Here is an 18,936-nt window from a genome sequence, read left to right as displayed (position 1 = left end):
CAAAACAAAGGCACATTAAGGCAACATTACTACATTACATATCTCAAAAGTTATCAATTGTATGTTACCAGTTATCAGTTTTATGTTTGCATCTATGTTAAGCATATTGTTGTTAGCATAAAACTGAATAATCTGTAAGACAACTAAAAATAGCAGTTCGTTCGCCATACAAACCAATGATATACGAACAGTCAGGCCAAAACTATTTGGGTTCCTGGGCGCGTTTGCTCCCTCGTGTATGATAGAAAGATTGTTCCGGAATGTCATTATCAATTTATTAATCATACAACTTAGATTGCAAACTCAGTTGGCTTACTTTCACTGTCACTTAGTATGTTAGCATTTACCTAAATATACGTGTACCAAAGACACACCAACTAACGAAGATAAAATAAATACAGCGTGAGACAATGAAAGTAAATTGGAAAATTGGTAGTTACAAGATGTAGAAAAGGTGACTTTACACCGCCCAATTAAAGGTAAAAAAAATCTTTCTTTCTGTATAGCAAGTACAATGGAATGCTAAAAGTATATTTATCATGTCCAAGACTTAGTATTAATTTAATTGAAATCAAAGTAAAATTTTTACATTTTTAGGGTCATTGTTATTTTATGTTAGTTATGACTAGGTTGATAAAATCGACTAATGCTTAACATTGAATTGAATAAATTATCGATTAGAACTTATAGAATTGTAATATATAGAAGTATATATTACAACGTAGAAGATATACACCTTGTGTAGGTTTATTGGATTCGTACAATATACGATTCATTTATATCAAGAACATTTCAAAATTTAAAACAACATTAAGGTACAACAATCTATAAAACAGAACATGCAATAAAAATTTATAAGCTCACAAAAAAACATACATCCGCCCATTTATCTAATAAAACCTACCTCTTGACGAAAACGTTTTGTTCTGTTCTACATATTTTCTATAATCAATTGTACTTTTTCTCATGTAATTTCCTCTCTTTTTTTAATTGCACGTTGTTTTTCAGCTCTACTTTTTCGTCATGGTAGGGCTAACTAGGAACTTAAACCCGAAGACTTCCCGAGAGGACCCTGAGCTGTTCATGGTCTCAAGGAAGCAATGGAACGCTCATCCTCCTGGAGCCAAAGTGAAGGAGCTCAAACATCCTGTCAGCAAAATACTCTTCACTCATACGGGAACCTCAGAGTGTCACACATTTCAAGAATGCAAGAGAACCTTGAAGAAGCTACAGTTTGAGCATATGGACACTTTGGGCCACAATGACATCACTCACAAGTAAGCACAGAAGTGTAATGTGTGTAGGTCATTGAGGGGCAACTCAAATATTTTAAATGTAAACCCCCTTCAAGTGAAACCTCATTTTGAAGTGTTTACAAAAACTTAAATAATGGAGAAAACTAGAGATCGCTATCTCTTCTCTATCCAAAATGGTAGCCCGTCAAATGTTGTGGAAAATCAATTTTAAAATTGGTTCGTAATGGTAATATTGGCTACCATTTTGGATAGAGAAGAGATAGCGAAGTCTGGTTTTCACCATTCTTTAAGTTTTTGTAAACACTTCAAAACGAAGTGTCATTAAATGGGGGTTTACATTTAACATATTTTAGTTGCCCCCCAAATACCCCCTTTTCGGGGGGACAATCAAAAATTTCAAAATCATAAAATGAAACTTCCTGCTAAGATTGCACGACCACCAAAAGGGTATCTCTGTTTATTTACTTGCAAAAATTTTAGAGGGGGGGTCTTGACTTTATATTCACACTGTATATTCTGTTCGATCTTCAAGTACGTAGCTAAATGATGTTTCTAAGCCAGGCCGCGTTGGCTTTGGGGGTTTTATACTCAATCGATAACTAGATTATAGGCGTATCAATACCCAAGTAATAGGGTTGTAGCCATATAAATAGCTGTTATTAGTAACAAGTTACACACCTCACCTTACCCAATTCAACTCTTAGCCTTAAGATTAAGGTTAAATATGCCTTTGATTGCTGACATCTATATCTGTTTTTTAATAATGTAGTAAATGTTTTGCAATAGGCATTTTTTCTTTTGAATGAGGTTATACAAGAACCAAGCAGCCCCAAATCACTATTCAACACTAAATAGAATCATAAACGCAGGCAAAGCGTAAAGAATTAATCAAGTATTTACGATCCAACCAAGAGGTTATCGATTCATTGAGTTTCTATTTTTATATAAGTACAGAAAATAGCTTACATTAGATTCTTCTTATTCCTCTAATCTAGTTTCAAAATACAACACAGTTAGTTTCTTTTGTAAATATTGTAACTGGCAGGAGCAGCGGGGCGTACGTACGTATACGATTTTAATCAGTACCTTAGTTTCATTCGGGGTCTTACAAAATTGGGTGGTTTTTGCTCACGAATAAATCGTATTCATATTTAAGTGTTACGTTTTACATGTTTAAAAAAATAAGGTAATCGGGTGGAGAAAGTAGATTCACCTCGAGGTTCGCTCTGCCCGGATCCTTAACCTTAACCGCACTTGAACGAAACAAGGCAACAACTCGCACGCAGTGGGTCCTGTCAGAGTCTTCAAAATGAGAATGAATGGAGGGCAGTTGTCTACTAGTGCTTCGCCCAAAGCGAGAAGAGGGCTATCTTGATAACCTCTAGGTTTATTGGACTTCCCGTGATACTTTAGGACGCAAAACACATGGCACATCATAAAATCATCCGACAAGGGCTTCGGCCTGGTCGCTTGATCAGGTGTGAAGGTTTTAGGGTGAGTGAGTCTCTTGCCGTTAACGTCTGGATTCGTATTTATTTACTCTTCGTAAAAATACTCTCAAACATTGATATCACTACTTTGGATATTTCCAGTTTCATGATTGGGGGTGATGGATGGATTTTCGAGGGCCGAGGCTGGGCTACCGAGCCGGACATGGATCCGATGCACTGCACACCAGGGTCACAAAGCCTGCAAGTAGCTTATATTGGCGATTTTGAAGGTAATTTTAAATAATATTTAGCTGCTAATTAAATAAAAAAATATTCTTACTCCGCAAATTTAAAAAAAATACATAAACAAATTTTAAAATGCTACTTTTAACAAGTAATTGAGATTACAGTAGCTTTCACATGCAATTAAATCTTAGTAATTTAGAAAGTCTATTTGAAATCAAACATAAGTGATGGACCAAATACCACGACAGAACTCCGAAGTTGATTTCTAACGGCTGTAGAGCTACATTCGTCAACCATTATTATTGTATTTTGGAACATATATTCATGCCAGGGATAAGTTAATTTACAAGTAGACTCTAGTTGATACATTTAAACAATGATGAGATCAAGGAAATCAAGGAAAGTTTGTCTCCTTACAAATGTTTTATTCTATTTAAGATGCCCACTTAAATCCGATCCATTTAATTTTGTGTAGATCAAACTCCTCCCCCTCAATTGATGAAAGCCGGAATGGAGATCCTGATGTACGCAACAAGAAAACAATATATGTTTTACTTCTTCAGTGCTGTCCATCTGAACTGATCGTAACCAGCTATTGTATATTTGTAAATATTATATTATAGATCTAAGACAGAAAGGTTGACATGATATTGAATATAAAATTTTGACTGTAAAAGTAAAATACGATTTCTTAAGAAATTGGGTTTGTTGTTTCTTCTTTTCCTCAAACGATCGCTCAGTGTGAATGAAATAAATTTGGACTTGTAATGTCATTACACTTATCGACTTTATTATTGACTGTTTGAAAACTGTGTGCATTTTAAACAAAATTATATTTTGTGGTTACCCCAAAAGTTTATAATGCTGCATTTATGATGAATCCAACCAAATATCCAGGCCTACAGACCCTGGTAAAACACCAGTTGTAAAAAGTTAAAATTGTATACCTTTTAAAGATTGCAAATTTACTTGACTTAAAATTATTAGGATGCTTATGATGTACAATTTGGTGAAAATAACATAAACACTACTGTAACAAGACGTTTTGTGTACATTTAATAAATAAATAAATACATTTTTAAATAATCAATTAATATGTAGCACCTTCAAAATTAAAATACACTTTTATTAAACTAAAACGGAGATTGAATTAATCATTTTAAGCTAATAACATTTGTTTTTGTATAATTGAAAATTAGGTAGAATTATGGAAATAATTCAAACGGCTTATTCATATTTCTTTTGTTTTGGTTGACTCATAAAATGAAATTTCTATAAATAAGTCAGTTAAATTGAAAAATGTCTAATAACTAAGCAAGGTATATGTTAACATTGTATTATTCAAGGGTATCCAATTTTTCTACTTTCTGTGTAAAATGTCATATGGAACGTTCCGCTGCTTTTCCTAATCACAGACACTTCCATTGAACATAACTGGATATATATGAGAATATTTAAACCCCAAAATATATATCAACAACAACTACTCTTGATGAAGGTCTGTGTCGAAAAGTATTTTCTCGTAGCAGCAATGTATGTACTTCTTGTTGAGCCCGTGAGCCACCAAGGCGTCCGCCTGTTTCGTCATCACCTCCGGTATTTTTTCGCCTGCCAACATAAACCTTGTTGATTAACAGCATATCATTTTAAGAGTTAACGGAAGGAGTTTTTAAAGTATAGTTAGAACTTAACGGTTCAGGGTGCTTTTAACTAAACATACTTTACTTTATAGTACAATACTGCTAATAACAATTAGTGCGAATAACTAATAACAATTTTAAGTGTATAGACTGAAGAGGGAAACATTTCCTAGCATGTGCATTTACTAGAAATGCTAATGATAAGCCTGTCAACGGTTGTGTTATGTATATTAGTGAAGATTCACAGTTTACTTACCGAACCTATCGTACTTTCCGATATATGCGATGTCAATACACTCTGCTTCTATGTGTTGCCAGTTATCCAATTCCCTTGTAGCGTCCAGCTCCCAGCCCCGGCCTTCGTACACGGTGCCATCTCCTCCGATCCAGAAACTGAAAATATGTATATGCTTGGTTATAATTGATGCATGAGTGTTAGTTAAACCTGCACAGGTTTTTATAAGTCGCACCAGTGTAGTCATTGATGGATAAGCAGAACGGTAACTTGGTGAAGCACAGCAAATCAACTTTTGAGAACTCAAACTGCAGTTGGATAAAAAGAAGATTGAATGGTCATAGTATATGCTGATCGAGGCTGAACTTGTATTCTTCCAGTGTGCGTTTGCCGTAATGTACGAGTAGACCTCGTGTTATGTTGGAAAGAACTTACTTACTTGTTATATTATATGATGGTATGAGTTATGAAACTCATCAGTTATACACACATTTGTAATGAGGTCGGATCAAACATATTACTACAACCATATTGGTATCGTTGTGTAACATCTAATTTGAATAGGAGTTTGTCAATCATCGGGTATTAATTTTCAGCAATATCACGATAATACAATATCGTGCAATCGTACATCCTACAATATTATTATTATACAATATAATCACAATAATCCGGCATACATTAGATCACAGTGGTCAAAATGAACGAAGAAAATAAAACGTTTGACTAAAGCACAATATGTCAGTGACTCATTAAATCATTTTATTTTCAAATAAATAATTTCCAAAATAGTACATTATAATATTTGGTAACACTGACTGTACGAGTGTATAGTCTCAAAATCCATGGATTTCATGCCTTATTCAATGTGCTGATATTAAATGTTTACGTTATGTTGTGTGTTGAGTTTTATGAATGTGTGTGTGTGTGTGTGTGTACAATACAGTATTTGACCGTCTTGATACAAAAAATTTCAAGACAAACATGACATTTATAAGTGGAAGAATTTGCAGAGATTTAAATACTTATTCACTGAATGCAATCTGTGTACTACCACAAACTATCATTTACCCTATTTCAAACAATTAACTATATCTTACTCACTTCCAGTTTATATCCGGCATCCCTTCCCGCATATGTTGTGTTTGCATATCCCTCATTATCTTAACGCATTCCTCTTTAGTGTTGCAGGGGTCCGTGAGGGTATGCACGTATCGTACATAGTTCACCGGAAGTTCCATCGGATACTCGTCATTATTGGGCAGAGCCCCCCATTGTTTCCGGGTAACCAGTTTAAGAGGGACGAGCGCATCCCGTTCCTTCTTGGGCATTTTGAACGGATGGTTGTGCCACACCGGGAGCTCTCTTCCTCCCTTCCATTCCCATGGCATTGTTTACCTTGAGAATTAAAATTGGGAGGTTAGGTTAGTCAATGGAATTTAATTAATGGGTTAAGGGGGTTGAAATATCTTATACTTGTTTGTATTGACTGGGACGGGTGGCGTCGTCCTGTAATCCAGCTACTAGGAGGTCACGAATTGTGGATATTTATAGGGATGCACTGTGGATGCGATGCTCCCTGGTGTGGATTAACGTCCGCACTAGTGAGTACTACGACTATCCGCAGTACTATCCTGATAATTAGACCAATTCGTAAATTACAAGGAAAAATGTGGTTCGGATTCCACTATAAACTGTAGGTCCCTTAGTTGCCATTAGCTGTATGGGCTATTAATTAACAGCTGTGTCTAAGGAATATGTCGGCCTTAGTCACTAACAAGACTACAAGATCGCGCCACTCATCCTACACTCATCCTTCACTCATATTTGGGTTAAAATACGCACATAGTGGCGTCCCCATCTTAACTAATTGATAATTGATAATTGATATTAATAGTTTTATTATATTATATTTTTCCTACATTATGAAACTAAATGGTAACGTGCATCATCATGCAATTTCTCTGTACACCCTTAAAGTTTTCAAGTACTCAAACTAACCACTAAATTAAATACGTCAATGACTGAATAAATTTTAAACTAAATGCAGGTCCTTAGTTGCATATTGTACAGAGGGTGTTTCAGCGTTTAGGTTTCTTACAAAAAGAAACTTAAAAGTTTTTAGATAGAGGAGTAAGCCTATTTTTGGCCGTTGCGATAAATACGAGTAACATTATATATTCTAAAAAAGTGTAGTTCATGAAAAATGCAAGATTGTTAAATAAATGTTCTGATGATCGTGTACATCAACATATATTTCAAGAAACGTATATTATTATGACTACAGTAAAAAAAGGTCTTTGCTTAAGACTTACCTTGTCTTAATCTAAACAACTTAGTGCCATTTGATCAACACTAACCTTATCAACAAGGTCACTGAGCATAGCTTAGGTTTACATCGAATGAGATCATTTTACAAAAAAATCAGTTGAAAAACATTTAGATGCAAAACAGACGATCATCCTATCTACATGTGAGATGATAACATGAACTCTTCAACATACTTTACTATCAACTTGTTGATAGTTATTGGCAACAAATGGCATTCGCACATTTTTACGGGGAAACTGATAACATAGTATTTTATGTACGACGTTGTAACGCTGTTACTTTCTGAGAAATAGGTTGTGGCACAGAATAACCATTTATTCTGCAGGTACTTATACTTGCAGTAAAGGGTTTCTTGCTACTGTTGTAATTATATAACAGTAGCAAGAAACCTTTTACTCTGTTGTGGTAATATTAGAGTGATATTATTTGTTACTTTCAATATTTCCCTTCAATATAAAGTTTACTTTCAAGAATTAAATTATTTTTACGATGGTTAACTCAAAGCGAAAACATCCGTGGGCAAGGGTAAAGACCACGATGAAATTATCGGAAAATGGGGGTTTCTCGTACCAAATAAATTGTTGTATCAATCGGTGATTTGACAACACATGTACCGAAAACTACTGGTGCATTTATTATATATTTGTTATTGTCATCTAGGTTGGACCAGGTATACCACAAATAAAGCTAAAATTGTACTGTATACTGTAACTAACAATAAATTAAGAAAATGAGTAGTGGAGCTATAGACTGCTAAACAGTCGTCTGTCTGCTAAAAATTGTACTCTACTTTTAGTTTGAATTATTGTAAATGTCTCCATTGATACGCCAAATTTAGAAGAAGAGGAGGAAAATTTAAATTGTAAATATTGAACAGTATGAAAAGAAAAAAATTTAAAAAGCATATAAATTCCTAAATAATCTGTTACATTTAACTTCCGTTCTATGTTAAATAGTAGAAGTGCTTTAACAATAAGTCACTTAAATAACTTACAGTGTTGTCTCTACAGTTATTTTGGTACTAGCAAAGATTATAGTAAGTAGAATTTAAAAAAGTCTCACACAAACATCATACTTTATGATCTATTTTCTTAAATGAACAAACAATGAATTAATAATTTTAAAACATGTCAGTTTATATCTTAATTAACTTCGCCAGAGTTACATTGTCTAATATTCAGTCACAAAATATGTTTTTCAACAAACTCAATTACAATTTAACAATATTCTAATCTTGTTTCAGTTAATTTTGCTGCTCTCGGGCCATGTTTCAATTTAAATGCAAAGCATCTCATAGCTAAGCTACCAGGTAGACTATTTACTATCTAGGTCAACCTTTTTCACTGACTTGACCAATCCAATCTACCCTTCGCAATGTAAAGACTAATTAATTACTTTACTTTATTAATTGAAGTTTACTGACATAGTATTACATTGATTAGTTTAATTTAAGTTGGTTGAGGGGATGAATATATTTTTAAATCAAGATCAACATTGTTTCACTCAAAGACATAATTTTTAGTAAATGTTTTAATAATATATTTCTTAAAATGGGGGTTAATTTTTATATTTTTATTTATTTTGACGGCAATCGCCATTTCACAAAATAATACATGAGATAAAATACACATGCAACAAGATACAAAAGAAAATATGATGTGAATGCGTAATCAATTATGGTGGTGGTGGTGAACAATGTGAGTGAAATTACAACAGTTACAACATTGTGAAAAATTAACAACAATAACAACTACCTGTTTAACAATAATAACAAACAGTAAAGTATCAAAATGACAACATTGTCAATAGAGTTAACATTGAAGATTTAAGAGTTCAGAATCAATTCAATTCAATTCAATTCAATTCATTTATTTCCACGGTAACACCATTTTTACAAGAGGTACAATAAGTAGTAGCTATCAAACTCAAATTTAACAACAAATAAAGGCTATTCTGAATAAATTACAATAACAAGAACAAGAAAAACATATCAACAATGAAGATGGAAACCATGATAAATTTTTTAAAGCAATAACAAAACAAGACTTAACAAAACAATAAATACACGGTTTGGAATCCTCTAAGCAAGACTTACATGACAAAAACAGATATAAATACTAAAGTGACAAAAATAAATAGCTGATCGAAGGTTGAACACAGTGCCGTTAACATGATGTAGGCATTCACATCATCCATCTACACATCATGGAATCTATTTTATGAGAATCCATGCCATTTTGTATTGTGACAAGTAAATAAAAGAAACGTCTTATAACAATTAAAACATATATTTACGCTAATACTGTTACTCACAAGATGGTAAATGTACATAAATATGGTAAGTGGTGATCGATTTCGATTGGACACTCCAATAATCATTACACCCAATAGGCGAATGACAAGAATATTGAATGGCGTCCCTACTTGACGACAGAAAAGTCAAATATCGCACAACACCCGTTACAAAATGGCTACTCAATAGAAAAAATGGAGGATACTCTATGTATTTTAAAGAGTTGTAAAAAAAGATTTTGTATTGATTTCGCATACTAATTGGAATAGGACATAGCAATAGCCTTATATTTTTATGTTTTGCTATGAGTTGCCTACTTTGGCTTAGAAAACCATTGTACAGTCAATGCACGTTTAATTTAGTTGTTTCTCATTAAATATTTACTTTTTTTATTTTAACAATATATTGTATAAATCAAGTATTAGTACGAAATGCTAACAAAAACAACTATTAAATCATTACTAGATGGGTAAACGCTTTTAAGACGAGGAGTAAGCAATAAATTACTATATGAGACTGTACAAGAGTTTTTAATATGGGTTTATTTGACTGAGCGATTTTTCCCTTCCACCATTTATTTATTACAAATCAGTATGTACTAGCCTAGGATTTGTGTAGATAGTAACTATTTTTATTTAGCAATTTTAGTTACTTTTTATGCCGCTTGAAGACTGAATGTCTACATTGTTCTCAAGCAAAGGAAGAGGTATTACATGTTATTGCTATTACAGATTATCAATGGGAAGCGTATAATAACACTTTAAAGACATAATTATACCTTATCCATCATATAGTCGTCGGTAAATATTTGTAAAGTATTGTAAAAGTTATTAAAACACAACTATCTCTACTTACAATAATCCAGGCACAATAATTATTGTGTCAGTATTCAGGGTTCTACTAGCTTAACTTAGTCTTCACTAAGATCTAGGAAATAATTTTATATACTTGACATTTAAAATCTCTAGTCAAAATTCTCTGGTCCATCAGTGTACCCCTATGTTTGACATATGAAATGTATTTGCCACTTCCCTACTGTCATTGATGCTAATTGGAGTATCCAATAAAATCATACATATTTAAATTATTTTATGTTTTAGCGCTTTTTGTGTGTTTCTAAGAATTATATATGATGTATTGTTTTATTTTAAACTACAAGATACTGTAATAACCACCAAAAGTGGCACCTATCAAAATCTTTATTTTATAATCGTTGACTTTGGATACGGAACCTAAACATATTCTATGAAGAGTAGTTCTTACTGGTGTTACACCAAGAGGAAATAGGGGATTCAACTTCTTGTGGAGTTAAGTTTAAGAATAATAGCAAGAAAAAATTATTTTAAAATGGTAGTAATAACCAGCAAACAGGATTTCATATCAATCTAGCCGGAAAAAAACTTTAATAAGGTAATTTTTGTAATTTTAACCATAATTTTAATCAGCAGGATTAGTTTACATGTTGTTAAAGCAGTAAAGTAACTTTGTATTAATTTAACTGCCAGTTCTCGGCCACATCGTTAGTGACAATGTAATTGTTGAGCTCATTAGTTTACAGTGTAAGGGTCTTGACGGGGAGTTAAGGGGTTGTATCTCCTGTGCTTTGTATTTACTTGCTGTCCCAAAACTAGGTTATACTTAAAATAACGTTTCTCTTCTCAAAAGATTCATAATATTTTTTATATGAGTGATATGTCATTCAGGTATATATTTACGTATTTTGTAAAATGGTTTTGGCTATGTAAACACAGGTTTAATTATTATTGAGTGGTTTTTAGGTGTAACTATGGAGTAGCAGTATGTGATACCACTGGTGTCTTAATGTCAAATTACGTACCATTTCTCATGTTTTCACTCATTCTTTTTTTCTTTTGCTTTATCAAAGACACGTGTTTACTTTATTCATCACACCAACACTTTTTTAAAGAAATATTAAATATATTTATGATTTCGTTGATTGCGATATAATATTTCAAATTATTATTTAACGGGATTTGCTGTAAAGTTTTTATATTTGACGTAAATTTTTGTTGTCTCTACTGTAGAACGGATATATTTTCGTATTAAGTTGAATATTTTTAGTCAAAGCTTAATTTGACTTTAAAATAAGTTTAGTATGATTATTAAGTTTAGTGTTCGTTAATTTGCTAATAGTTTTAGTAAAGAACTAAAAGAAAAAAGATTGCATTCTCATGAGTAATGAGTATGAACTCACTTAGGATATTATTATATGGTTTAAGGTGGTATTCCAGGGGAAGCGAAGGAAACTGTATGATTTAGTTGAGAGAGACGTATTTATTTATTTATTTATTCACGGTAAAACCACTTATACAATAGTAGTTAGTATAATCAATTACAAGATGGCATAATTTACAACGACACTAAATTACTAATGCAATTATACGTATTCCACGGTATATGTATATTACGTATTCCAGGTTCCTACGTATATAATGTTTACCCCTATGACAATGTGAACATTTATTTAACACAACAGGATGTATTATTATGTCTTTATTATTGTTTTTCAAATAAAGTTTGATCCTGTGTGTGTTGTTGATTTTGAGGTTTAACTTGTATTTTTTTAAGTAAAATTACATTAAAATAGTTATGCTTCACCTTATCATTAAATTTAAATAGCTGTATTATTGATTACATGTCTGAAAACACTGAAAACAGAATAAGCCATCATGGCCAGGATATCCGTTATGACAGCTCAGTTAGCAAAAGTTTTGTTGGTTGTAAGTATTTGTTATGGAGCCCCGAAAATAGTATCCTGGAGGGAAGTAGGTTATATTATGTTAGAGCCCTTAGTGAGAAAATTACAATCGATCTTGTGGTGCAGAATTTACATATGTGAAAGTTTTATTAGGACTGGCTCTGATTAGAGAGATGTCATGAAAAAAAAACACACGGTGTGACTTAAAAACTTCTTTGGATAATATTGGGTTTTGTATAGTTTTATTGTTTATACTAGGCAATTTAAATTTGATTCGTTTGGTCTCAATTGCAATGTTTTATGGACTTTTCAAACTCTTATCACCTACATAACTAAATTATTTTTTTTACCATGGTGATTCACATAGAAAACACGCATTATGACTGTATAACTCAACAGTTAAACAGTTTTTGTAGTAAGATGTCTTATTAAATTAGTCAAACATCCAAACGTAGGCCCTGCGCTTGGCAAGTAGCCAAACTATTCATGAACAAAGGCTATCTTAAACAAGGCTGCTTTATGATGGAACTTGGAAAGAATAATGTGATTTGTTAGGGCTTAACTTGTTAATTTAATTTATTTTGGAACAAAATCTCCTACCGGGCGAAAATATTACTGTAACAAAATATATAAAAACGAAACTGTTACATCTACTTAAATCTCACATTCATTCCAACTTATGTCTAACCTAGAGTCTAACATTTTTCAAGATAACTTAAACATTATATTAGGTACCAGGGTCCGAGTATAGCTTGGTGTTGTTTAATTTTTTAGGAAGGTAGAAAAAGTAAATTATGCATTATGTATGATTTCCAATATATTTTAGTTTTATCGCTGACAATATATATACAGGATAGTAATAATATTGCAAAATACTGACTAAAATGTTAAATAAAACTAATAATATGAAATCGTTTTATCATACTTACTTAAATGATCCTTTCGTATAATATTTTGTACCAAATGATGCAATTTAGAGTAATTAAAGTATTTGTAAATAAACACTTATTACTGACATGGTTAACAAAAATACGAAAATTTAAAATCTTTAATATAGAAAACAGCATACGAACAAGAGCGAACTTTACAAATAATCTTCAATTTTATAATACACATAGTATTAAATACCAAGGTAAAAAAATATTTTTCTGTACTTAGTCTTCATGAGATTAACTTGTAAACTTCAAAAGACAAAGTAGTGTGAATTTTATTCCTTTGAATGTCTCAGAATCAAATGGGAAATAGAATAGTCAAAAATGCAATACAAATAAACAATCAGATTCCTACATTGGGTTCCGTCCATTATTAAAATTAAATTTGCCTCATTGCAAATACGGTATTGAAATGGAATGATATGTTCGATATAAGCGACAAGGAGCAATAAGTTATTCAAAGCTAAAACTTAAAATTATCATGTCATTTAGGTGTATATTGTGCTAGACTGACTGTTATTTTATACATTTATTCATTAGGTTCCTTTAAATTTACAGCAAATTAAAAATGCAATATTAATTTAAAATCAATTTACAACCACAACATTTTGGCAAAAGGTCTTTTTATGTTTCTTGAAGGTGTTCTAATATAATCATAGTTAAGAAAATTACTCTACTAATATATTCAATTTGCAAATAATAACGACAAATAATTATAAATCAATTCCTTAATCTTCCTCTATAACCAAATTATATTGTTGATTAATTGATAATGATTAAAAAAGAGATTGTCCATTTTGTTAAAACACTCTAAAACAATGTATTGCTTGTCAAAATTACTAATAAAGTCGTAACAATCTACAGCCGTAGGTCACCAAATTGAATACAAAATACTTTAACAAAAAACCCCACTTTATTTTAAGCAAATATATAAATTGTATCAGCTAAATAAATGTGAAAGTTCCCAATTCTCTCAGTTTTCTATGATTGAAACTCTGAAATATAGTCACTGAGTACTCTAATAAAAAAATTATTAAGACAGAAAATTAATCTAGTTTTAACAAAGCACGTTTGTCAAAGTGATGGGAAGTATTAAGGAGCATAATGTAAAGATCCTGGAACCTCCCCTAAGGATCAATAACTCCCTCGTCTCAGAATTAATGGTTGCTGACTTCTTTATCCTCAACTTTGCTGCAGAAAACTAAACATTTGATTTACAGCCCAGAACGTAATGTATTCTAATTCGTTGCGGGAAAATATCACACAGAAGTTTGGTTGATGTTGTAAGGTTAAGACGATTATATACTATATAATTATATACTTTAATATGTTCATAGTCATGTTTTACTAACAGTCAACAAGTAATAAAACAGCTTAAAACTATCAATCTTATTGAAATTGCTATACAACCTTTCTTTCAGTATATAATTATTAGAAAGTAATATTGTAATACATTGTAAAGCACGGAAAAACACGTCGGAAGAGGCACGCTGTTACATTTTAAATGAAGAATTAAATTGTTAATTTAACTGCTTGAGTTCAAAACCACGGTAGATGAGTGGATTGGATCTGTTGGTTAATGTACAGTATTTAGGAAGCAGAGAAAATAAATATATATTTTGTGATGTTGACTACTGTTTTTTTTTTTTTTTTTTTTTTTTTCAGAAAATGTATCCCCTCCGAATTAATAATTAGTGTGAATCCTAATAATGTCCTACGCTTAATAAAACAAATCCATACAAATGGTTTTTTTTACCACAAACCAAAGCTACTTATAATAGATGAGGGGGATAAACCATAGTTAACACGTTAAAACATAGCTTAATAAAATTGTACAAACGGTATGTCGACTTTAGTCGAAAAAGAAAACAATATTTAGAAAATAACTCACAGGAATTCCGTTACGCCATTTCCCATCATATAAAATGTGTCCATTGAATAACAAGTTGGGTTAACAAATACACTAAAAGGGTTCCGTTGTAACCGTGCGTTGAAGCTGTAAACATTTTGCGTGGCTACAACTTATACGCAGTGTAATTTTAATAACCTTTAAACAATCAGTGAAATGAAAAACACATATGCAAGATTTGAGTTTTGCATGAAAACATTGTGGGAAACATGTTCGAATATTTGTTTAAGATAATCATTTTATTGTTTATTATGATAGCCGAGAAATGTTAATAAGCATACCAAACTTAAAGTAACATACGTAATACCTGGTACAAGCAATTGCATTTTAACGGTATAATTTCGTATATGCAGTATAAAATGAATATTTAACATTAATGTAGATACTTTTCACTCTGATAAAAATGAAATGGTTTATTTAAACCTCAGTCAAACGAATGTTTGAGTTATTATATATTGCATACAGGCTGCAAAATATAGAGGTTGATAAGACATGTTCTCTAGATCCTAAAAGCCTCGTTAAACTTAAGTGTTTCTGATCAAACAAGAACTTTATCCACAACTTATAATGGCTGTGTCTAAGAGACAAGTTAATCAATTAGTCAAGTTTGGTTTGCAATTATTTTGTTTCAATTAACATGGTAAGATTCCGATTTTTTTGGCAGATTCCATAGCATATTTACATAGTTTTGTTTCTTTGGCTCTTTAAGTTTAGTTATTCTTTTTTTGCTATTTGAAATTTGGTCTTTTTGAACAACTTCCTTAAAATACCGGCATATTTATCAGGTGAGTCAATGGTAATCAAGTTACAATACAAGTAATAAAAAATATATCAAAGCAATTTCAAATTATGTATAATAAAAAAAAACCAAGAGTGCGAATTCAAAACTTTCAGGCTCAAAACCTTGTTAACAATTCAAAGCAAATATTGTTAAGAATTATAATTTGTGAAAAAAGATTCAACACTCTTACTAAAAGATTAGTTAAAATTAATACACAAAGTATTTTTTATATCGTGTGTTGTAACACCGCTTCAATACTAGGTTAAAACCATTATGTTAAGTGACTATTGGCAACCACAGAATCAAACGACATCAAACGATTCTTTGTACTTAACTTAAATAAATAAATAAAAATGCGTTTATTTATCAAGCGTTTCTCAGTACAACTACTGCTCCTCAGAACAACTTTCGTCAATAACTATATTACACTATAACAACAAATAAATAGACCAATAACAAAACAGAAACAAGACAATATGAATAACAATAATTAACCATCAGTGCACAATTATTTGATCTTAATTCTAAATAATGACAAAGAATATTTTTTGAGGCCAGAGGGGAGGTCGTTGTACAGTTTTGGACCGAAGTACGAGAAGCTTCGTCTTCCAAACTCAAGCCTCACTCTTGGAAAGTGTAGCTGGAGACCACCATGGCGGGTACTGCGCTGAGAGACCTCCTCCCGGAAAGAGAGCCTCTCAAGAAGGTACTGTGGCTCCTGTATTACTAGCCTTGTGCACCATGCAGCACGTCATGATCCTGCAAACAGTGTCTACTGTCGTCATCCCCGCTACAGCTCTAAAGGGAGAGATATGTTCAAATTTTTGAGGCAAAATATGAAGCGAATAGCTGAATTTTGCAGTTTCTGCATTCGGGTCATGTCTACTCCAGAGTTGCTGTTCCTTAACTGACCGCCAGAGATATACCCCAATGCTATCTGGTGGTAAACCCCTGAACTATTGCAGGCCCAATGTAAACAAAGCAATATTTTGCATTGCGAGAGCTCTGTTTTATACAGGTTATTCAATTTAATCAAATTTCTGCTATCGTTTGTATGAATTTTAAAAGCTACTTAACTTTTTACTATTATATTTATTAAACTCATTGGAAGTTTTTTTTTACTAAAATACATAAAATGTAAATAATTGTATTTGGTTCTCGCAGGGATGTAAGTGAATTAATACATAGATATGAGAGTGTGGAAATCCAGCAACGGATAACTAATGCCATCGAATCAATCGATCAAGACACTCTTACCAAAGTGTGGCGAGAACAGGATTGATATCTGTTGTGTCACTAGGGGTTCCCATATCGAACACTTATAATTCTGTGTATCAGTACCTAATAAAACTTTTTGAGTTATTTTTTTTATTTATTTTTTTTATTAAAAAAAAATTGTATTTAAAAAATTTACAAATTTTCTGAAAAGTTTTTCCATTTATGCAACAAAGAGCAGAAAAAAAAACAGAAGTTATGTCTTTCAAAGTATCTGAAGATACGAATGTCATGATAGTCAAAATTAAATTATTACCAGAAAACATGGAAAACCGATGACAGCTTAAATAACGGCAATTTAAGTACACAAGGTGTGCGCGAGTGAGCAAGCCGAAGATTTAGAGAATACTGAGAGGTTTTACTTTTCTTTCTTGGCCTTAGAGGAAGATTATTCTTTTTATTCTTTTTTGATAAAAATTTAGTATGTTGTAGTCCTCTGAACAAAATTGTATTAATCCCATTTCCGTATACTCTCACCGCTTACACATGATAAAGGTTGTTGACAAACTTATGGGAGAAAGTATGTGTTAGAATGTTGATACCGTTTATTTATTTTAGTATGACACCACGGGACGGAGGGGGAGTTGTCTGCGACTTTGGCTGTGGCTTGGCTGTATACTGTATTAGAGTTTTAGTCTTACGGTTCTCTTCAATGCAAACTTGAAAGTGTTTAAGCTGCGCCTGAGCACTAGCATGACACCACGGGACGGAGGTGGAGTTGACTTTGGCTGTCTCTTGTCTGTATACTCTATTATAGTTTTGGTCTTGCGGTTTTCTTCGATGCAAATTTGCAATTTTCCAATCCGCTTAAGCCCCTGGTTAATTTCCTTCGGTGGATAATATTTCCTTACGGTTGCAGTTCTCGTAGTGTGGAAGGCTCTAATACATTGTGCGAGTATTATAGCCGGCATTATCCTTGATAGATACATTTTGCTGGATTGTATTATTTTGAAACATTGCCCAGTTCCTCGGTGGCAGTAGACAGATTATACGGGTTATACTGAATATTAGCATCCATACAATTTATTTATACATACATGCCAACGGCTAAGCCAATACATAAATGAAAAAACAAACTGAACAATAGTCAATAATTAAAAGAATACAAAATACATAGATGAAAAAAACAAGCTAAACAACACAATACTCAATAGGATACAATAAATAATCTGACAATGAATAAGTTAACAGAATAAGTTAACAAAGACTATAGATATAACAATAATAAATATAACAAAGAGCAAATACAACAATAGGATTTTTTAACAAAGAATATATATAACAATAGAGGCGTTGAGGCTAGTCCAACATCTCCACCAGGGTTGCTTCGGTTGTCCTCCTTATGAAGGTGTAGCTGTCGGCGAAGAAGTCGACATCAAGAGCAACTCTGTTGCCCAGCCTGAGGATTCTTGCCAGAGGACTGTGAAAGTCATAAGTGGTGCCTCTGAAGCGACGGCCGAATAGGTCCCTGGATCTTGTTATGGTAGGGATTCTTATGTCTATTTCAAATAGCAGCTCTGGACAGCATATATGACCCCCTACAACAATTGTGGAGGCTGTGAAATTAAAACGCTTTCACTGTAGGCCGTTTTCACTTCCGCATTGCATTGTCTGTATCATGTGCAATTTTAGCATCAACTGGTAATTTGTCTAAAAGCTGGCAAAACTAATATTGGGCCTATGAAGTAAATTGAATATTCGCATTGTTTAATAATGTCCATACAAACATAATATTCATAATTTATGATAACAATATTTTGATAATTTACATTTTTCTATTTACACTTTACAGTTGCGCATTTATTGGATAAATACAACTGTTAGATAAATAAATCAGAATTGTCAGAAGTGTTGAACTGAAATATAAAACTATAATAGCAACTATTGTA

The 18,936-nt window shown here is 32.3% G+C and overlaps 2 protein-coding genes across 2 annotated transcripts; one reads left to right on the top strand and one right to left on the bottom strand.

The window, feature by feature from the left end:
• The first annotated feature begins 233 nt into the window (after positions 1 to 233).
• LOC128988125 (peptidoglycan-recognition protein 1-like) lies at positions 234 to 3,564 on the top strand. The gene is made up of 4 exons (XM_054409343.1): positions 234 to 479; positions 1,009 to 1,277; positions 2,849 to 2,976; positions 3,408 to 3,564. Exons 2-4 carry the CDS (start codon positions 1,024 to 1,026, stop codon positions 3,512 to 3,514), a joined length of 489 nt encoding a protein of 162 aa, XP_054265318.1. The 5' UTR covers positions 234 to 479; positions 1,009 to 1,023; the 3' UTR covers positions 3,515 to 3,564.
• Positions 3,565 to 4,820: 1,256 nt separating this feature from the next.
• On the bottom strand, positions 4,821 to 7,281 carry LOC128984962 (peptidoglycan recognition protein 1-like). The gene is made up of 3 exons (XM_054404333.1): positions 7,123 to 7,281; positions 5,912 to 6,205; positions 4,821 to 4,965 (listed from the first exon to the last, which is right to left on the bottom strand). The coding sequence occupies exons 2-3, from the start codon at positions 6,196 to 6,198 to the stop codon at positions 4,821 to 4,823; spliced, it is 432 nt and encodes a 143-aa protein (XP_054260308.1). The 5' UTR covers positions 6,199 to 6,205; positions 7,123 to 7,281.
• Between the last annotated feature and the right edge of the window lie 11,655 nt (positions 7,282 to 18,936).

Source organism: Macrosteles quadrilineatus, unplaced genomic scaffold (genome assembly GCF_028750875.1).
Source record: "Macrosteles quadrilineatus isolate MER2022 unplaced genomic scaffold, UCM_ALF_1.0 Scaffold_2__2_contigs__length_208266976, whole genome shotgun sequence".
Lineage (NCBI taxonomy): Eukaryota > Metazoa > Arthropoda > Insecta > Hemiptera > Cicadellidae > Macrosteles > Macrosteles quadrilineatus.
This window is presented reverse-complemented; position numbering and strand designations above follow the sequence as displayed.